Raw genomic sequence first — 22,623 nt, 5'->3', positions numbered from 1 at the left:
ATCCAGCGGTACAACCGCCCCCATGACCGGTACTACCGCCCTGCCTGTGCGCAGTGAAAGGGGTTTCACCCCATGTATCCCCCAACTTACCCCTTGGACTATATATACTTGTCCCTTAGCTCCGTACTAGGGTTAGCATTGCTTTAGCTCATTTGAGAGATAGAGCATTGCTCATCCATATCGGATCTACTCCACGAGAGAGACCGCGGCCCCTCTACGGAGAAGATCCCCTTTGGATTCAAGACCCCTCTACGGGAAGATCCCCTTGTGGATACAAGACCTCCTCTCGGAGAAGAACCGGCTACCCTTTTGTATCGTCCTTAGTTGACCGTGGATTCGTGTATCGTTCTATGTATTCGAGGGTCTAGCACATGTGTGACTATCTTGTTGGTTTGAGTGTTCCTCTTTGTGCCCCTTTGTGATTTCTCCTCGTGTTTCCTCCTCGTGTTCTTCGTGTTCTTCGCGGGATTCCGCTCCTATCGTGAAAGATCGGGCCATAGGGTTCTACCCTACATCATCTTGGATTAGAGCCAGCTTGTCTCTTGATACCATCATCTTGGTATCATGAGCAAGGTTGATCACGATTTCGGAGCCTCCCCTCGTTGTTTTCTAGCCTAATTTTGTTGTGTTCTTTCCCAATTTCGAAAATCCCCACCAAAAATAGCCCCAAATTTTTTTGTGATTTGTTGGTTTGATGATGTTTTGTTGATTTTGATCCATGGATTTGCTTGGTTTCAAGTGGATCTAGCATCTCCCCAAGTTTCTCCACCTTCCATCCACGAAATCCATCAAATTTTGCCCCCGAGATCATCCATTTCCGCCCCAAGTTCATCCCCGATCCAGATCTGAGAATTTTTCCCGACACCAGCGATACAACCGGCCCCCGAGGCGGTACAACCGCTCCCCCATAACCTGATACTTCTGCCAGCTAAAACTGGAACCCCAGGACGCTTCAGGAGCGGTACAACCGCCCCTCCCAGTTTCAGCCTCGGCTGATTGACAGTTTTGACCATAACTTTCACATCCGGAGTCCGATTTTCGCGTTCTTTAGCTCGTTGAGTAGCTATTGACATCCTCCATCCTTATACATAGGTTTCAACACCATTTGACTCCATCAAATTTTTGGAACTTTGGCATCTTTGCCTAGGGCTTCCACCACATCATCCGCTACACCACCATAGCCTTCCGCAACCTAACCAATTTTGTTCCCCATCACATTAGTGGTTGCTTGAGGAATGATTTGAGTCTCCTAAGGTGTCTAGGCTACTTAGGGACGGTCGCTTCTTCATCAACCACCACCACCACTTCCGCATAGGCTTGACCACTATACACTCCGACCACCCAACTTAACCCAATTTTGCTTGTGTTGTGAGTTGTGTCTCCTAAGGTGTTTCGGCTACTTAGGGACCGTGCTCCCAACTCCGACACCGTGTATAGTCCACCACCTTACCCTCGACTTCCGCATTGCGTACTCCACAACCCATCATTGCCATTCCGCAATTCCATTGAGCTTCCACAAAATCACCACCGCATTCCCGCTACCACCATTTGACATTTGATATTTTGAGTTCACGATTTTCCCGTTTCCTAAGGTGTTTCGGCTACTTAGGGACGAGTCTCCATCATCTTGGTATCGTCATCAAGATCACCGCCACTCATCATCACCGCGGACGGTAACCTCCATATCATCTTGGTATCGTGGTACCCCTCCATTGTATATTCCCTTGCCATTGCATTGATAACCCCTAGCCCATTTTGCGTTACTTGCCTATCGAGACTAGCCTTTGAGTATTGCCGGCAACGTTACTTGTGCACATTAGTGGTCTACACCTTCCATTACATACATACCATACCATATCGGTATCATCTGGGTATCATATCATCCTTTGTGCCACAAGTTTGTTCCCGCATATATACACAATAGCTATCTTGGTTTGTGCATTTCGCAAAGTGGCCATACATATCAAAAAAAGAAGAGAATAAGCTTTTAAGTAAAAGAGTGAACAAAGAGCTTGTAAGCAAGTGCCATAGCATCATACCACATTGTCATATAAGATCATCTTGGATCATAACACCGGGAGCCATACATATATAGCATACTTGGGATAGAAGTTCATACATTTTGCATCTTATAGGTTGTGCACAAGTGTCGTATCCGCCTATTGAGCAATCGTGCTAGCGTCTCTCTTGAGTTGTGCAACACGAGCGTTTTCCGTGGATTCCACATTTTGTGCTCATCCTTGGTTGCACGACCCCATTTATCTATCCGTGTGTGTGTTTCCGTGTGCCACCCATATTGCTATTGGTCTACTTGTTACACTTGCGAATTTGTGAATCTCTTTCAACATTATTGACTCTTGCTAACATTTTACATCAAATTTTTGTGCCACTGTCCTCACCGAGCTCCACCATAAGCCTTATTTGTGTAGGTGTGAGAAACCGACAAGAATTGGTACCAATTGTGCTATTTCCTTGTTCCACATTGGAGTGATCATTGATCCACCTTCAACTTCGGTCAAGGTACATTTGGTATTCGTTCTTCTCTTTCTACCACTCACATTTTTCTCTTGGAGTGATGGATAGGCAAGGCATTTCATCTTCGGTCTTCGACAACAACGACAGCGTGAACAACTACATCACCAAAGCGTCAATCTTCGGTCTACAACGACAAATGCAAGGCGCACAATCAAGATTGCGAGAGCGCATCGAGAACCTCTCCATCGACATTCGCCACTCCGAAGCGAGGAAAAGAGACTACATCGACAACAAGCTTTCCGCACAAAAGAAGGAGCAAGATGCAAGAATGGAGGAGATTCGGGCCTTGATCAAGTCTACTTCCCCTTCATCATCTTCACGGCGGCGGCAATCACATCGATCCTCTTCGGAGCGCCCAAGCAATAGAAGCGCAAGTCTTCCACGTCCACATCTCCATGGCGACCACCATCATGTTCGTGATCCACAGTCATGAAGGACAAGTCACCTCCAAGCAACATGTGCACGACGACGATGAACGACATCTACATCGAGCTCAAGCACGACAACGACAACATCATCATGAAGATGCTCGAGATGCGCCTACCTACAAGTCGCAACAAGCCCTACTTCACGCCAAGTCCAAACTTCATGACCACAAGAGAAGACCGCAAGACAAGCACCACCAAGACGGAGCTACGGCTACACCAACCACTTTGGCATCTTCGCCAAGCGACTTCAAGGCCTCTTCGCCTTCGGATATATGGCATCTTCGCCAACAAGCACCTCAAGACTACGCTCAAGAGAAGCTCCCCAAGCTCAAGTCCGCGACTTCCACGAGCTACTACGACCTCGACATCGACCACACGATTCCTTTCTATGGGACTCAAGAACCCGAGGAGTATCTCGAGTGGGAGCGTTTGATGGACGACTACCTCAAGCTACATCAAGTCCCTCCCGAAGATCAAGTGAAGTGCGCCACAAGGAACTTCCACGACTACGCGTCCACATGGTGGCTTCACACACCTTTGGAGAGCTACGACATGAGTTGGCCCAAGACGAAGAGAGCTTTGCGACGAGAGTTTGTGCCTCCAACCTACACGGAACAACTTCAACGCCAATTGGAGAACACCATCCAAGGATACAAGTCCATCGACGAGTACTTCAAGGAGATAAAGATTGCCTTGCGACGAGCCGGCGTGGACGACCCCATTTCGATGAAGTTTCACTTCATGATGGGATTGCACAACGACATCTCCAAGACGATTTTCCTCGAGAACTACAAGTCCCTCGACGACAACTACATTGGTGCTCTCAAGGCGGAACAAGAACTCATGAGAGCCAAAGTTTCTCTACCCCAAGCTCACTTCGCGACGACCAAGCTCCATGAGAACGAGCATGAGGCTAGTACCACCACGATGTCCAAAAGCCCGACGAGCTCCAAGATGATACTCCCAAGTTCGACGCCATCCCTCTTTGTGGCATTGACGATGCCGAGTCCTCCATGACTCTTTTTCAAGACGGTGCGGCGACGAGTACGACTACGGAGACCCTCAAGGACCAAGCTTTGAAGGCGAGCGACAAGGTGGCGAGCAAGGATGATGCTTCCATCTTAGGAGGCGAGAGTGATGATGTGCCATCTTCGGCCTTCATACACGGTGACGACAACGAGATGGTTGAACATGGAATTTTCCCTTCGACCACGGCGACGTATGATGACTTGAATGACTTGTGCCACCATATTGAGAGTGAGAGTGACTTCACCACTAACCCCATATATGTGTTGCCACAATTCCCATGTGAGGAGAGCCACAACCCCCACCACTTGAGTGAGATGAGTGACTCCACCATATGTGAGTTTGAGTGCACCTATTCGGAGGGAGTGAGTGAACCACCACATAGAGAGAGTGAGTTAGTTGATAGGTCATGCGAGGCCACTTTCAACACTAACGACTTGACCTCTACCTCTATTGTGTCTTCTCATTTGGTGCTAGGTCCCATCTATGATGACGCGCCGATTCACGACGACTACGTCCTACCTTTGGACAAGACGATGGCCATGGTGGAATATGATGCACCCCCCACATGGTTCCATCAAGATGAAGATGACCACCATTTGGTCTTTTCCACCTCACCTACACCACTTGAGTGGAATGAAAACGGTAACATAGGTGACGGTGATGCTCTAGTCCCACTAGTGGACATTCTTGACATTGATTGCTTTCATGATGTTGATCCCCCTATTGACATGCTTCATGCTAGTATGATTTCCCCATGCGATGATTTACCCATTTATGATGAGTATGATGATTGCCATGTGGAGTCTCTTAGTTGTGATGCCATGTTACATAGGATTTTTTGTGCTAATTCTCTCGGTCATATCATGTTTGCCAATCCGCTTGATTTTTCATATGCTATGCATGAGATCAATCACATGTCATATTTGCAATCTCTTCATAGTGACTATGCATATGCCATTAACATAAACCCAATTTGCACATATGGCATAGATGACAAGCCCATGGTTATCGGCATTTGTTTTTCTTGTGATGATATTGATATGCTCCCTTTGCATCCTTTATCTCATATGCCATACCATGATCACCTAGCTTCGGATATGCATTGTTTTGGATGTTGTCCATTTTCTCCATATGATGTTTCCGATATTGCTCATGAGACCCCCATAGTTTCCTCATACATTTTAAGAGATTTTGATAACTCCCATCCATTGCATGATCCTTATACTTGTATGCTCAATTTGCATCCCCATCGTGTTATACACAATAACTATTCTTTCATGATGGATGACATGTTCTTATATCATGCATCAAATTTCTTTGAGCGATGCTTATCTTGTGCTAACTCTCACGTGCACATACACATCATGATGGATGATGTGTACATTTACCACACACACAATTTCTTTGGTTTGTGTTTCTTTTATGTAGGTACCCATGAATACTTGTCAACCTCGCAATCCCACGAGTTGACAAAACGAGCTCTAGAGAGCAACGATGACTTGGGATCCCATGGATTGTCTTTCCCATCGCTCTCTTCGCGCAAAGACTTCGCGCAATTCTTCTACATGACCCTCACTTGGCTATAGGTTATTGTCCACTACATACTCTATGCCCATCTTGCCATGTTCACTTTGCATGATATGCTCATTACTATGCTTTTGCCATACATTCGTGACCCATGCTTTGCATTACACATGATGATTGATTCTCATACTTGTATGTGTATTTGCAAGCTTGGTGGAGATATTGCTTGCTATTGCTATGTTTGCTTTGTACCCCATGCCTATGATGATAATTTCATCTTGCTTTGTGTTCGTGCTTGCGATATGTCATGTGCATTGCCTATGCCTATTATTTGCTCTCATGACATGATTGCCATGATTTACTCTAGTATGTTGCATCTTCGCACTACTAGCTTGCACGACTTGATTACTATGCTTGAATTGATTGCCTCACACATGATGAACAATTGCTCTTTCTATTGTGTTGAGTGCCACACTATATTCACTACACCCCATGCACATTATGCTTGGATTGTCTTGCACTTGACCCATGTGTTTAGACACTTCATTTTATTTGGTGTTATGAATGATTCCTATGCCTACCATAGACCTTTTATTGAGCACTTTGTGAATGCTTACTATGAATTTGAGGTAGATGCTTCTTCTCTTGTCACACATATTTGCATCACTACCTCACATTCACATGCTTGTCCCCATGATTTCTTTGCTTGTTCTAGATTGATATGCTTACATACCACGTCACAATCCTTTGTCACACCATATGCTTTGCATGATGACTACACTTGTCTGGTGAATCACCTCTTGAATGCTTGGTTTTGCACTAACGCTAACCACATTTATTTTTCCAAGTGTTTGTTGTCCTTGCTCATTTTGAAGGAATCACTAGACGGTGTGACATTGGAGAGTGCCCACTCCAAGCTTGACGATGATGACTACTTGGTGAACATCCGCTTCTACACGGCGAAGCCATCTCTTTCCCATGGTGATTTGCTTTTCGATCCGAGGTCGGATCTTTCCCAAGGGAGAGGGGATGATGCGGAGCATCCTATGATCATCCCCATGTACACTATGACTTCTCCCCAAGCCCCTAGTGCCCACATGTTGAGACCTCAAGTATACACCATTGGACACAAGGTGAACTCGCTCCTTTCCGAATCTTCCCTTTCCACATGTAAGACATGGATGCTACCTCAAGCGCGGACCTTATGCCATACTCAGGTCCATCCGAGGAGACCATGGAGAGCCTAAGGACCAGGGCCAAGTGTGCGCGGGAGCAAGGGAAAGAGAGCCAGCTGCTACAGCCCGAGCGGTACTACCGCCCACACCAAGCGGTACTACCGCTGAAGGCCCACAAGCGGTGCAACCGCTCGACCACCGCCCAACAACCGGCCAAGCTTCTGTATCGAGCGGTGCAAGGCCGGTGCAGCACCGCTTTATCCCCGTAACAGCCACCTGACCGGTACAACCGCCCCAAGCACCGGTACAACCGCTGAGCACATCCGGAAGCACCTCCAGGAACCCGTACCTGAGCATCCAGCGGTACAACCGCCCCATGACCGGTACTACCGCCCTGCCTGTGCACAGTGAAAGGGGTTTCACCCCATGTATCCCCCAACTTACCCCTTGGACTATATATACTTGTCCCTTAGCTCCGTACTAGGGTTAGCATTGCTTTAGCTCATTTGAGAGATAGAGCATTGCTCATCCATATCGGATCTACTCCACGAGAGAGACCGCGGCCCCTCTACGGAGAAGATCCCCTTTGGAGTCAAGACCCCTCTACGGGAAGATCCCCTTGTGGATACAAGACCTCCTCTCGGAGAAGAACCGGCTACCCTTTTGTATCGTCCTTAGTTGACCGTGGATTCGTGTATCGTTCTATGTATTCGAGGGTCTAGCACATGTGTGACTATCTTGTTGGTTTGAGTGTTCCTCTTTGTGCCCCTTTGTGATTTCTCCTCGTGTTTCCTCCTCGTGTTCTTCGTGTTCTTCGCGGGATTCCGCTCCTATCGTGAAAGATCGGGCCATAGGGTTCTACCCTACATCACATACCTACTACAACTCTCCATATATCAATCATGATAGAACTCACTGGATAAGAGCTAGAGTTAATTACATGAAAGTTGATTTGGTGATTGCTCTTACAAAAACATAAACCAGAGGCCACCAAGACAGAAATTTCTACAAGATAGAACGACTACAACTGCCAAATCTGTCAAGTGGTACAAGTTAGTACAAGATGGAACAATTGTTTTACACAGGATAGAATAATGTACTTTTCCCTTGCACAGTACAACCAAAATTTATTTTTATGATAATAATCCCAACCAGTTGCATGTTTCACTATTTCAGAACCAAGTATTACACGTAAAGCAAAATAGTTCTGACTTCAAAACAATTAGCGATGTGTTAAGCTTCATGCAGTAGCCAACGCCACCAAAAGTCCGAACTTATGGAAAGGGCTAGGCAATACACACATTGCTTCTAGTCTTATTCAACCCCCCCCCCCTTCCTCTAGACTATACTAAACAGCCCTACAAGTCGTATCAAAGTCCTCCATTAATGAATCCTTGGTAAGCTGACTCATTGCTTTGGCTTTACCGCCTAAGGAGAGTATGGCATCTAGCGAGGGAAATTATCATTGATGACTCTAACTTTGCTAGTTGGAAGCATAAGATGAGAATACCGCACGCACACGTAGCTTCCTCCTGGCATCAGATCGAAGCTCAGACTCGAGCTCTATCACCATGCACGCACGAGCACTCAAGCAGTCTCCCGCGGCGTCGATCCATCGACGATTGGTAGCGTAGTTTGCACCATTCGATGCCACCTAGCACGTAGATCACCTAGGCCCTTACCGTTGCTCCTATGGTCAATTGAGTTAGCCGCGGGCTAGCTCGCCTCGGTGAAGTCCCGCCCGAGCCGATTAGATAAAATGGATTCGAGTCCCTCCTTACAGAAGAACCTAACCACGTCGAGCGAGACGCCGCTGGTTCGTATCCTAGCCGAGGTGTTCCCCCCCCCCCTTTTGATTTATTTGCAGTCACTGACACATGGGCCCTAGGGCCACATCTGACTTGCCTACGTGGCATGGATGGGTCCCACCCATTAGTGACTCTAGCCGGCACCCCTTCGGTGATAAAAATCATCAAACCCATAGCCCTGGCACGTGGGCCCCCCTATTCCACCGGTCAGCCTCATGGGCTAGCCCACACTTGCATGACAAAATCACGTGCCCCCCCTGCCGTGTCACTGCACAGTATAACACCCTTGGCCCCACCTGGCAGTCTCTGCGGCTAGTCTCTGGGTCTGTAAATTGTTCTGGGAATTATAATTCAAATAGATTTGAATTATAAATTCCAGAAACTCATATAAACTTCTCTATAATTCATATTTAATTCTCTTTAAATCAGAATAAGGCAAATAATATGTCTATTTTGATAAATAACTGTGTAGAATTCAGATATGTCATCTGCATTCACGTTTGAGCATTTTAAATTCATATATTCATTTAAATAACATTAATGATTTTTTTATATTCATAAATTCCAAACTAATTATCCCTAGCTTACAAAATTAGGTAGAATATATCCAACTTGACCAGAAAAAAGTGTAGATTTTTAATATAGCATTATGAGGCATGTTAATCATTTCCAAAATTACATTTAGGGTTCAACCATAATTAAAGCCTTTCTTTTAATATGGAGTTTGTTAGGAAGTGCTATATTTGTGGTTCTACTCCATTTAATTTGACTAGTCTAGCCTTAGTTTAACAGAAACACAATCATATGCCATGCTAACCACATTTAAAATTGTTTAGCTGATACAAGTTAACACCTAAGTTAAATGTGGAGTTTAGTTCAATTGCATCTTAGTTACAAATCATACTTCACTTCACTTGTTTAATAATTGAATTGGATCTTTCAAGCATCAACACTTGCCATGTCATGCATTGCATATCATGAGCATGCTCGATCTTCCACGTGGTAGTAAAATGCATCCTTTGCGCTTTCCTAGAGTTTCTGCTTCTTCTCGGTTAGGATCCGAAGATGTTGTGAGGAACGATGCAAGGTCTGAGAATGTACCAAGCATGGCTTCCAGGGAAGCAAAACCTCCTTGTCCATTCCCAACACATTCTATTGGTTTCTCCCTTGTTTTTGCATTAGTATAACGATGATGTAGTGAGCCTTCTTTACCTATCCATTGCATGGCCTGATAATTATCACCCTTATATTGCCTTTACTTCCATTCTCAGCATGACTATGCCTGCTTGTAATATTGCAAGGCAGTGTTATGTTCGCAGTTAGATAGGTGAGTAGAGTAGTTGATCTAACGCTCCTTTCCCTTGTATACGCTCTCTTACCTCATCTTGGATAGACGAAAGCTATAGCGTGTCTCCATAGGATGCTAATGCCTGTTGCCGCTTGAAACCATATACCCCTTTTCCCATGAGTGTTGCATGTGTACATACATCTGATGTAAGTCTTGCGAGCACAATTGAGTACTCACCTTGCTTTATTTACTCTTTTGACCCAGATGTTGCAAATTAGATAGTAGCATTTGGGAGCAGGTAAATCTCTTGGTGAAGGACGACGTTAGCTATGGTTATCCCCCAGACAGTGGCCTAGGCAGGGATATGGAGGACATTTGCTTTTCTTTAAGCCTTCTTAAGGCATTTGCTATGCTTTACCTGCCTGAAGTATATTCCGCTGCTTCCATCGTGAGATGTATCTTGGTCATGAGACCTTCATATTGTGTTCGTTGTTAAATTTGAATCTTCGGAGTTGTTGTGTATATATGTTGTTGTGGATCTGTTATGCAAATGTGTTGTGATACCTACCGTTCAACCCACATGGTGTGTATGTTGTAACATGCACGTTGTGTTTCGTGGGCGTCCTGGGTCGATACTATGCGGATGCTAGTGAAGGTTCTAGATCTGGAAAGTGCCGCTCCTGGGGCTTTACAATCATGATCCACAAAGCTTCAAGCGGAAGGAGAAGGTGACAACAAGTCAAGATGAGGTGGTCCTACCAAAGAGAAGCCTAAATGGGTTTCTAAGTGGTCCTACCAAAGATCGCCATCAAGATGATGTGGGTCCATGGATTATGAGTCTAAGTACTAAATCGAAGCCGATCGGGAGGGGACCCCCCCCCCCCCCCCCCGCGCCTTACCGGGAGGTTTTAAGGTTTTTATTTTGCCATAAAACCAGGTGGGTTAGTTGACTGACAAAATAAAGCATGGGTGTGCGATAAAAATCGCTCATGGGGATAGGGGTGGCGACGAAAGAGCGCAACAGGGAACATTATTTTCTTTTTAAGTAGGAGAGAAGATTAAGAAGGGAGATAGGTTTGCACATATGATTATCCAAGTACTAAATCTATATGTTTAAACATAACTTATAGTACTCAAACTACTTATCTCCAAAACAACAGGACCAACAGTCAATTTAACTTTGGACACCATGAAAGATCAAGAATGTCAAGTAAACAAAACCAGAGGTAGTTATTATCAAATATATGGCTTTCATAATACTGTATAGAATTGCATTCTCCCCGCAAAAAAGAAAAGGTATAGAATTGCATTCTAAAACTGGTGAGCAAAGAGCAAAAAATAACAGCATTACCTGCAACTTCACTGTTGCCGAATCTAAGTAGCACAATCCATTTGATACTGCCTTGCCATGCAAGTCTACATGTATGCACTCAAGGACTGCATTGTTTCTTTCTTTAAGTTGCCCTAACATTGCTTTTATTAAGGAAGTTTTACCCGCGCCCTACATGCATAAATATACGTCCAAGTTTAGTATTTCCATGGAACATAAGAAAATAATCACACACCCAAAGATATGGAAGTACCTCTAGTCCAAGCAATCGCACTCTCCGGGTCCTAACATAGACCTCTTTACATATTGTTACAAAATCACTTGTACCATATATAATAACTTCATTCAAACCCTTGCAACAACCTTTATCTTCAAAGGGCTCAACTCCATAATCTGGATTCATAGCACCTGTGACCACAGGAACCATAAAGTCCTCACTAGTGTAATTTGGAGGCTGCTTTAGTGGACGTCCAACTAAAATCCGCATTTTTTGCAATGTAGGTTGCACCTCCTGATCCAATGAATATGATGTCGTTGATGGTAGGGTTTCAACGGCCGTTGAATACCTGCATATGGATACTTTTGATTAAACAAGGGAATACATGCAAACTACTAAGAAATTGGCACGCCCTAAAAGCACAATCTGAAAGAACAAAACTTTTTTCACAGGGGAACTTATTGATCAAGTACAGCATGCAGACATAGAAAATGTTTCTTCAACAAAACATTATTATTATGCAACCATAATTATATGATTTGCTTCCATATAGAAGATGTATTTGCAGATAGCATGTATAGTTTTACCAAGAGGCATTCTTATGCTGCAAACCATACCCAATTAAAATGTTGAAGATATTTGATACTCCATAGTTGTTTTTCAGCTAAGAGATGAAGCAACATATTGGCTATGTGAACTACTATCAAAGTTACAGTTACTTTTGGGTGCTAAATGTTACATGTGATGTTCCAACTTCTTAAAAAGGTATATAAAACAATAAGGATGCATTTAATGTTTGGTTAATGACTGGATTGGTCCCTCATTTTTGCTCTTGAAGTTTAAAAACGGACATTTTGGTCTGTGAGTCAAAGACACCACTGGGGTGACATGTCAATGCTCTGTCAGCACCGTTTCTCTCTCAGATCCCTCCCCTGTCAACAGTCACACAGGAAAAGGCCAATTTGCCCCTTTCTCTAGGCTCTACATTGCGACATTCTTGAAACGCATCATTAATTTTTTATCAGGGAATTTGAATGTTCCATGTATCAACTAAGGATCAAGCACGAAACAGCTCAAGAAAACATCAAAAAAAGATGCAGATCAAGCAATGAATCAACAACCTTAAGGAGAGCCCGACATGGCATGAACACGCTGTGAGACATGCCATCAGATGGATGTCCTTCATCGGTTGTTAAGCCTCAAAGGACTAGCATGCCCATTTTAAACTTCAGGGACCAAACTGGTATAATTTGGTGATTATCACTTTAATGTTTGACTGATTCCTTACCTTTCATTCTTTCTTATACAAAACATGCTGGTTTTGCCCCATTCGATACCGAGTTAGTTGATTGCTAGTTTCCAACAACTTGCATTCAGAGTATTATGACGTTAACATTCTTTTTAGCTAAAAAAATGGTGTATCATAAGATGAAAGGCAACACAGTTCTAGACGAACATGTGAAAAAAGCATATAGGAAAAAACCAACTGCAAGTCTACAATGCTTGATCAAGTAAAATCGATTTTGCTGAGCTCATAAACTTGTACAGATCTGGCCCAGGCCAAAACATACCAGCTTCCATTTATCTGAGCCTGGAAAAGAGTGCACATATGCAGACCATGTCCAATTATATCTACTTTCAGCGGTTCAGCACTTTTGCCACCAGGAAGGCCAGTCCATCCAAGAGGAAGAATAGAAGTCGCAGTTCTAATGGCAGGAGGCTCCACAATGTGACCAAGTTCAACAGAATCAGTAGCTGTCAGACCAAGTAGCTGTTGCAGATGCGAAAATTGTTGTAGTTGCTCGATGCCCGTAAAAAGGGGGGCATTTGCACACATGCACACATGATACATTCTGCATAAAGTCATACAGATGACAACTTTTAGTGCTGAGTGGTCTTTTGAGAGCAATAACTGACTAAAAAAAGTAAAAATGCAGATAAACAAATGCTTCCCATGCTACACCAGAAATCCTAAGCAAGGAAAGCTAAATTTGAAAAGGTGAAGCCATTGTTGCGAACATAATAATATCAGCTTTGAAATTTTATCCGACTAAATTAATGCAATGAATGAATTTTTGACCGCATGTGTTAAGCTAAACGTAGTTTCAGACTTAGTTGATACAAGGAACGTTCATTGTTTACACTGACCATCAATCCTAATTATCATTATTTTGCCACTAGTCTTGGCAGACCTACTTATCATTATTTTGCCTACAAACTGTGTGGAATAAAGAATACTTTATACAGCCCTTTATGAGAAACAAAGGCTTTCCAGCAGAAAGAAGATATGAAATGATGCACATTTCCTTTGTTGTCTTCCAAAATATTAATCCCTTCACAAAAAAGAATTGTCCTCCTTTTTCCTTTTTCTTCTAAAAACCATGTATGGCTTCGAGTTGGCTAATGAGTGATGAAAGTTTTGGGTGATAATTTGTACTTGTTGAACACAATCAAAAATCTTACTTTTGGAAGCGGGCTCTGTAGGATTTCATCGAGTGTGACTGAAGACGCTCTCTTAACTCCATTATAACAGACTGCACCTGCAAATGCCTTTGCCATAACAGAGCAACAGAAATGAGTAGATCCAATATGACAATATGTCAGACGATAAGACAAACTATACATGTTAGACCCTCAAATGCAAAGCGTATGCAATAGCATTGCATTTGGAAAGGTGTAACACGGGAAAAAAATGATAATCCAAAATCGGCGTCTTGAGAATGTCGTGGTAGCATGAAAAGTCTTCAAAACCTGTCGAGTCAAGCTAAAGGAGATAACAAAGAAGATGGTGCATCAGAGGAAGACACCACATCAGTAGAAGATACAAGATAAGTATCAAAAAGAAGAAGGGTTGTCAAAAGAAGATGGTACATCAAGAGAATGAAGCATTGTGCACAAAATCATAGCCCAAGAAAACCGGCCGCAAAAGAAGCTCGGCGGCAAGAGAATGGTTGTAGATCAACAATGCAAAAAGCGGCCACAAAAATCCAATATAAAGGACAAGGACCAAAAAAAGGCTGACGGACAAAGGTATGGTGGACTTGCATGGCATGAGAAAAACAGAAGAGCAACGGACTTGATGGTCGCAGCGAAAAATATAGAGACGTAGAAGCTAGGGAGCACACACTGAGAAAGTGCAAGCCATCATGGATGCAAGAGTGGAAGCCGATAGATAAGGCGGTGTAGCATAACAAGTATCATCTGCAGAGGCAGACGGAGGAGACGAGGTAACATGCAGACAAGCACCAAGCGCTAAGGGAAGGCATGTGTACGAGGCGTAGTCCATGAAAAGCACGAGAGACGATGTAGAGCAATGATCACCATGTGCAGAGGTCGCAAGAGGAGTCGCTGAAGTGTGGCCTATAGAAGTAGGTGTAGAGCGATCATCACCACTGACGAAAACCATGAGACCAGCACAGCCTGCGAAAGACGCCGAAGGGAACAACATCGAATGCGGACGAGCAGTAAGCACCGAGAGATGATGCATGTGTGAGATTGGGTCAATGTAAGAAACACCATCAAGAGGCAGCGGGCATCAAGGGACATGCGTACTCAACGAGAACATTTTTTTTCTGTCTCTTTTCTTTGCTCTTTTTTTTTCTTTCACTCTTTTTTTTCAATGGAGTGTGGTGATGAAACAAAGCAACCAAACCAAAATCCAGCAGCCACACGTAATAGTCTTTGACCTTGTAGCAGCAGGAATCAACCAGGAGCAGCCCAAGTGCTAAGCAGCCAGCGCCAGCACTTGGCCACGACGAGCAGGAACAAGCACACGGCAGGCAACCAGCAGCAGAAGAGAGAGGTGTGTGACTGCAGAAGGCAAGCAGGCAGAACCGTATGCTAGCAGCAGCAACCAGGGTAAGCTGTGCGACGCAACAGAAGGTGGCTGGGGCCGCGCCATCCAGGAGGTGACGGGAGCGCTGACCAGGGGTGGTGGAGACGCTGGCCAGGGGATGGCTCATGTTTTGGCGGAACACGCAGGCCACGCTGGCGGACGTTGGACAATGGCGGCAATGAAGCAGATCAGGATGGATGGGGCGTTGACCTGGAGGCCCGGTCTGATCTGGATCGAGGGCGGGAGTCACCGGATCGGGGCGTTTGACCTTTAGGCTAGGCCCGCCCTGAATCGAGGTCATGATACCATGTTATGGATGCAACTTATCTCTGTTGCATAGCCCATGGGGCGTATATATATTACATAAGACTTGGGTACAAGGAAAGGAAACATAGCCTCCTTCACAATTCTAAGGTTGAGGCAATTTGAGAATGGCCCAACTCTGAAGACCATTTCTGAGGTAATAAGTTTTCATGGCCCTACAACCTTTTATAGGCGATTTGTGAAGAATTTCAGCAATATCAAGGCACCAATTACCGAGTGCTTGAAGAAAGGAAAGTTTCAATGGACAGAAGCAGCTGAAGCTAGAGATCAAGCAAAAACTCTCACAAGCTCCTGTTTTGGTGCTACCTGATTTCAAGTAGACTTTTCAGTTGGAGTGTGATGCAAGTGAAGTAGGCATTTGAGCTGTTTTATCTCAAGAAAGGAAGCCCATTGCTTTCTTCAGTGAAAAGTTAAGCCAATCATGGCTGAAATGGAGCACTTGTCAGCAAGAATTGTATGTTGTTTCAGAGCTTTAAAACCTTGGGAAGTCAATTTACTGCCTAAAAAGTTCATTGTTTACACTGACCATCAATCCTTAAAGCATTTTAGAAATCAAAAGCATGCCGATCGCATGCTTGCAAGATGGGCAGCATTGTTTACAGGAAAGGGGATCGGGGTGAGGAAGGAAGCAGGTAGGTGAGCAGGGGAAGGAAGGGGATGAGAGAGTTCAGATCGTATTTCATTTCCTCCTGTCTTGTTTGTGGTCACCAAGTACAAGTCCTCACACACACACACGCTGGCCACAAGCGGCCCACTACACCCACTGGGCTCTGGCCCATATAATCTCATCCCCTATCTAGTCCACTGATGTATTCGCATCAGGTGTGACACTATCTCATTGTGCATAAATCTGGAGCAACCAAGCGAGAAACGAAGCTTTGAGTTGTCGTGCATGTCTCTTGACTTCTTTTGAGGGCCGGACATCCGGTACCTGCCCAAGTGCAGAGACTAGGGTTTCAGCCCATGTATCCCCATCTACCCCCTAGACTATATATACCATACCCCTTGGACGAATTAGGGTTGAACTTCCAGGTATGGACCAAATAAAGGAGTTGTATGAGGATGACGAAAACTTTGGCCATGTTCGGGTACAGCACAACAGTGGCCAGCCATTAGGTGATGACTACCTGGTGCAAGTTGGCTATCTCTTAAAAAATGATCGTTTGTACATCCCAAGAAGTTAGCTCCATTCAAGTGATCTTAATGGCCATGTTGGACGTGACAAGACTATTGCTAACCTAGAGGCTCGTTATTATTGGACAGAACTAAAGAGAGATGCTGGAAAATTTGTTCAATGGTGCCCCATATGTCAAACCTGCAAAGGCCAAATCCTAAACACAAAGTTATACATGCCTTTGCATGTTCCTGTTGCTCCATGGGAGGATATTTCTATGGACTTCGCCTTGGGTTTGCCAAGTACCAGACAAGGGAGTGATGTTCTGTTTGTGGTCGTTGACAAATTCTCTAAAATGGCTCATTTCATTACATGCTGCAAGACAACGGATGTTCATCATGTGGCAAATCTTTTCTTTCGTGAAGTGGTCAGACTTCATGGAGTTCCAAGGTCCATTGTCTCAGACCGTTGTAGCAAGTTTCTTGCTGCAATTTGCCTCACTTTGTGGAAGCAATTCAACACTAAATTAAAATTTTCTAGCACTGTCAATCCACAAACAAATGGGCAAACAGAAGTGGTGAAGAAAATTTTGGGTAATCTGATTGTTGCATTTGTGGAGAAAGGAAGGGCCAATGGGATTTGGCTTCATCTTTCACGGAGTTCTCCTACAACAACTCTAAGCATAGGTCCACAGGAAGGAGTCCTTTTCCTATTGTTTACACTAAAGTTCAAACACATGTGGTGGACTTTTTTTTTTGAGGGAAACACATGTGGTGGACTTGGTGATGCTACCATCAAGGGGAAACAGAAAATCAACATTGTCCTTTGCAGATAACTACACTAAATTATGAAGAATTTCGCAGTGTTTTGGAAGCACAAAATCAGAAATATAAACCACTCACTGAGTGCAAAAGGAGGCGGAAATCATTCCATGTCGGTGATGTTGAAGTGTATATGTGGACTGCCTAGCCCTTTCCATCAGTTCGTACTTTTGGTTGTGTTTGCTAGTGCATGAAGCTTAACATGGCATCAGAGTCTGAGGTCTTGAGTTCAAATCCTGGCTTTCGCAATTTATCTAAAAATTGTTGCTGCCCCTCTGAGTCTATTCACGTGTTGACAACATGTGACAAGGTGATGGTCTACCTCTCAAAAGAAAGACTGCCTTTAGGTGTTAAAGAGAAGATTAGGCAGTGAAGGTATGGGCCCTACTCTACTCAGAGAAAGATGAACGATAATGCTTATGTGATAGATCTTCCAAGCAAAAGTTCACTATGTATGAAGGTCCTATTCTCGTGTACCAGTTGGTTGCGGTCATGGGCATTCTTACAAAAGGAGTAGTGCAAGGAGCTGATGGAGCTTGGCGCCAAGTAGCTCGAATGGATTACCAGGGAATTTATGTCTTGATTTGGATGTAGTCTTGCTTGGTGGTCTAAATCTTTTGGTGGTGATTGGTCTGGATGTTTTGGTCTCATCTTTTTAGTCCCTGCGTCTAGGTTTAAAGAGCCAGCAAGCAAAATTGAAAGGATTTAGGCGTTATTAATTACCCCATCACTAATTGGCGCTAATTAATCCCGGCCGGCAGAATCAGGAGTTTCGCCAACGGCTGCGTTCGCCCGCTCATGAGGCTTCGTGTGCGCATGCAAAGCCCATGTGTGGCCAATGAAGGCGCCAGCCTTTTCGTTATTCGAAGCGAAGCGTACGTCTCCCAGTTAATTCTATCAGAAAATTAAACGAAGCAAAAGAACATTGAGGCAACGGCCTAGTAAATCCGAACTTGGTATCGTGGCTCTCCGGCTCAATAAAAGCGGATGGAGGTAGTAGTCGAGATCATTTTTTCTTGATGATGTAATAAACTCTCTAATAAGTGTGATTGCATGCATCTATGATGCAGAGGCCAGGGGTAATAAAAGCTTCCATTATCTTAAAAAATTATACATGTTTCTTGTGATAAAAAAACATATATTTATTAGCTGTACATTTTATTTCAGAAGGTGACGAGACTGAAACTAAAAGTTCATACCGACGTCATCTTCGAGTATTCTGAATCTGAAAGTGTAGTAACTGATGAATCTCCCAACAGGTAAAGCTGGAAAACGTAAAACAATAATCATTGTCATTAATAGAAGTGGAAGCTCATGATAACCTGATAAGGGAGGAACAAGCAACCGCAAGGCACGTTGTCCCCATCCGACTTGCGAAGCTCAAAGAGCTACGAAATACGGCGAGATGTTATGTTGGCCAGCCCATCAAACATGGAGTGTTATCCCTTAATTAGAGTCGTAGTAGATTAAGCAACTTTATTAGGAAATAGTCTAGTCAGGTTAGAGCTCATATAAGAGTTGGTATAGACTTACTGGATTGTCACTCAAGTCTTGTCTACTATATAAAGAGGCGGATCCCTCTCAACAAAGCAAAGAAGAATATTATTGTTCACTTTTTATGTACTACTCCCTCCGTCCCAAAATAAGTGTCTCAACTTTGTACTAGCTCTAGTACAAATTTGTACCAAACTCAAGACACTTATTTTGGGACAGAGGAGTACTTCACAGTAAATAGGAAAATAAGGTTATGTCAGTACTAGGTCCTTCCATAATTATTCAATGCTCATGGAACCACATGCATGCAAGCTTACAATGAATTGATATACCAGGTTAGTCAATAAACAAGAATGTTCCGATCAAAACAGGCATCATCATTCATTCAATTTTAAGCATTGGGCAAGTCTAAGACTACACATGTTTTGCGAGGTAAATAATAACAAATAACAAATGCAAATATTTCAAATGTGGAAGAAAAGCAAATAATAATCAGAGAATATGTATTGTGGCAAAGTTTAGAACTAGAGACAGAGCTAACATACACAAGAAGTAGGAATATTCTTCTAAACAAGTTGCAGCTGTTTAGCAATGGCCTGATAGGTTAAGAACAGTTTGAGAAAATCATGCTGGTAAAGATTACAGTGTAACAAAAGATTTGCCATGTACAGGTGTGATATGCATAAAAGAGTGTCGCGGTAACCATACCATGTGACATAAAGGGACACTGGATATGCTGCCAATAGTAGCTACAAATAAGAGCCAGACACGGGAGTAATAAATCAGAAGGATAATACTGACCTCACCAAATGGTATATATGAAGGCAAAGAAGGCACTCTACTCCACCGCTTGGAACATCCAACTTTAGATGAATTAATTTTTTCAGTCCTATTGTTTTCTTCAGTGGTCCCTCCATGATTGTCAGATAAAGGGGTAAGAGCAATCCCTTCTGAACCTTCCTGAATTTCAAGAGACCACGGCTCTTCTTCCGATTCATCAACCTTCGATTGCAAATAACTATCCAACTGTGTGGATGCCTTTTCAAAAATATTTGCTTGTTTTTTAAGTACACTTAAACTCTTCCGCACTCCTTCAACGGGAACAAGCTTTGAAAGTCTCCAGAGTGACTTTTGAACAGGGCCAACACCAAGAACAAGTTGTTCCCTATTGTTATCCATGGCACCTTCGGTGCTTGTTTTCTTATTTTCTTCTGATCTTGCATCCACTCTATTTGCAAAAGATGCTTCGGGTGTTTGGGCATTGTAGTGATGAAAGTACGCAGGTGACAGAATACGGGGCACCACATCCTCTGGAATACAGTACGATTTGAAGTAGTATTGCCATCCTCTTCGATGAACATAACTAATGCATGAAAAGAGGAGCAATTAAGAATTGGTTCACAATAATTAAAATAAAATAAAGTAAAGTATATTTACGATATTACACCACCCTGTCAAGTAGCACATTATGCCCATTCTAACCAAACTTACTCTCTTAATGCAGCATTCCCAACAGGTGGCTGAGAAAACGTGATACACTTCACCTGAAGCCTGTTAGCCTCTTTAGTTGGAGACGACAAGGATAGTACTCTTAATATAGCAAGAGTAGCCAAAGCAGCTACCTGTAATACAGTTTGTGACACATGAGTAATAAAAAAAGGGTAAGATAATGCAAGTTAGGCATTGCCTACCGCTCCGCCAAGCGAATGACCACAAAGAACAAGTTTTCTGTTCTTTTTCTGTGCAAGTTTGTATAGCTCCAGTGCTGGGATTCCCTTAGCACGAGCTAAAAAACCCTACATGAATTATTGCGTTAAAAGTCATAATAGCGCTGAATCAGTTCCTAGAAAAGACAAGAATTTTTTTCGAACAAAAATTGCAGCTAACGCATACTCGGTGTGCAGCAGGTTTTGATTTCCCGAACTGTTTTGGTTTTTCTCGACAGGATACCTCAATGTTTTCTTCACCAAATTGGTCGCTGTTCTGCTCAGAGTCAATAGCATCAGCTAAATCCTGAGCTGTATCCTCGTGAAATATGGTTCCTTGGAGTATATTCACATCAGCAATAATATCTCTAGAAACAAAAATATGGGAGAACTTGATGCAATTGTAAACGCAGCAAACTTTTCGTACTTTTAAGTTCCCAAAAAATAAGCTTACTTGTATTGGTTTGTGCCGATAAATGTAGCAAATAGAGTGTCACCAGCCTCCGCTAAAAGATATCTACATGATTTCACCAACAAATAGATAAAAAAAAGCAGCAATAGCATGAGAAGATTTAGCATATGTGTGATTGGATCTTGTCTATTTGAGAGTTCTTCATGTGTTCCTCTTTGATTTGCTCTCTTTCCCCCTCCAAGTGTGAAAAGATCACCAATTAGGGTTCCACCCTACATCAACTGTCCTAAAGATTCTGCTCAGTGGCGCCAGACAGAAAAAAAATCTTGAAAGCGTTTGTTTCTGGTTTCAGATATATCGGGGGTCATATGCAATGTATCTGGATAATTTGCTGATTAAAGATGAGTGAAATTCTACCTCATATGGTTCTCTCATTAAGTGAATTTATCTTAGGCCATGTCACCATAGCAATATATAGGGTGCCATGCAAATACTCTTTAACAACGCAGAGAAGTCGTAAAGATCGGCACCAAAACTGTGTTAATCAAGAACGAATTCCAGCCTGGTAATGTTGGAATTAATCCTATTTCACATGGCTGGTCCACTCCATATTCAGAGCAAAGGGGGAATCGGCACTAAAAATGGAATTCTGAGAACCTTACTATAGCATTGTCAAGACTGTACCACAATCCACATCATTCCAGGGAAGGCTCATTCTCCATGATATGGCGTGAAAAGAGGTTACGCAAAGCAAGAACAGCACATGATTACTTGAACAACTAGAGACTTACTCAAGCATAGTTGCATCGTATTTTAGCTTAATGCTTGATTAGAAAGGTTTATCGAGAAGGAACGCCCATAATGTTGGCAAAAAAAAGTGTGAAGTTTAGCTTACAGCTTACCGATGTGGTACATGGTCCAAGGATGGCTGAACACGCTCAAGTGAAATAATGTTTCCACCAAAATCAGATTTGAACTTATTGATATATCTCATCATCTCAGAAACAGGCCTCTGCCATGCACAAAAAGGTGACAGAGTAACATAAGAAAATGAACTGAACTTTATAAAAAAAAAGGAACAGTTATTGATGCTACTGCTGAGCTGGGCAACATCGACCCCTTCGTCAGCTTTTACAAGTAGAAGAATTGAAGATGTCAAATGGGAGAAGATTTTTTGACTTTGGCATGAATCGTCATAGTTGGTTCATGTTTTTGACTTTGCCCTCTTTTGGTGAGATCAAGTTTCTTTTCTTTGTAATAAACAATGTAATAAGGTAGGCTATATGCATCTAAGGATGCAGAGGCCGGGGGTAATAAAGCTTCCATTTTCTAAGAAAAAAGAGGTGAGGGGATTAACATAATCATGATGGGCAAATGTGCCAGGCGGCCCAGGACTAATGCTCTGTCATCCAATGCAGGTCTTTTTTCACCTCACCTAACTATTTCTGCAGAGACACTGAGAATATCCAGAGCACATGCTCTACAGAATTACATAAGGCATTAAGGCCATAGAGAATAGCAAGTTGTGTACTTTATGGGTGAGACTAACTAGAAGAGCTTTCCTCCGGAAGTGGAGTCTTCAG

At 43.2% G+C, this 22,623-nt stretch overlaps 1 protein-coding gene across 5 annotated transcripts in view; it reads right to left on the bottom strand.

Annotated features, from left to right (window-relative positions):
- The window catches only part of LOC125512585, a 40,389-nt gene that overhangs the window by 3,007 nt on the left and 14,759 nt on the right, over window positions 1-22,623 (bottom strand). For 3 of the 5 annotated variants that reach the window (XM_048677677.1, XM_048677679.1, XM_048677675.1), the window contains exons 2-12: window positions 21,943-22,052; window positions 21,083-21,145; window positions 20,816-20,996; window positions 20,614-20,718; window positions 20,414-20,544; window positions 19,724-20,285; window positions 18,628-18,693; window positions 13,798-13,874; window positions 12,906-13,187; window positions 11,371-11,683; window positions 11,139-11,288 (exon numbers count right to left, since the gene is read on the bottom strand). In XM_048677677.1, coding sequence (XP_048533634.1) covers window positions 11,139-11,288; window positions 11,371-11,683; window positions 12,906-13,187; window positions 13,798-13,874; window positions 18,628-18,693; window positions 19,724-20,285; window positions 20,414-20,544; window positions 20,614-20,718; window positions 20,816-20,996; window positions 21,083-21,145; window positions 21,943-22,052 — 2,040 coding nt within the window. The remainder of the gene's footprint in view (window positions 1-11,138; window positions 11,289-11,370; window positions 11,684-12,905; window positions 13,188-13,797; window positions 13,875-18,627; window positions 18,694-19,723; window positions 20,286-20,413; window positions 20,545-20,613; window positions 20,719-20,815; window positions 20,997-21,082; window positions 21,146-21,942; window positions 22,053-22,623) is intronic. The other 2 variants (XM_048677676.1, XM_048677678.1) reach the window with 2 other exon arrangements.

Source organism: Triticum urartu, chromosome 6 (genome assembly GCF_003073215.2).
Source record: "Triticum urartu cultivar G1812 chromosome 6, Tu2.1, whole genome shotgun sequence".
Lineage (NCBI taxonomy): Eukaryota > Viridiplantae > Streptophyta > Magnoliopsida > Poales > Poaceae > Triticum > Triticum urartu.
This window is presented reverse-complemented; position numbering and strand designations above follow the sequence as displayed.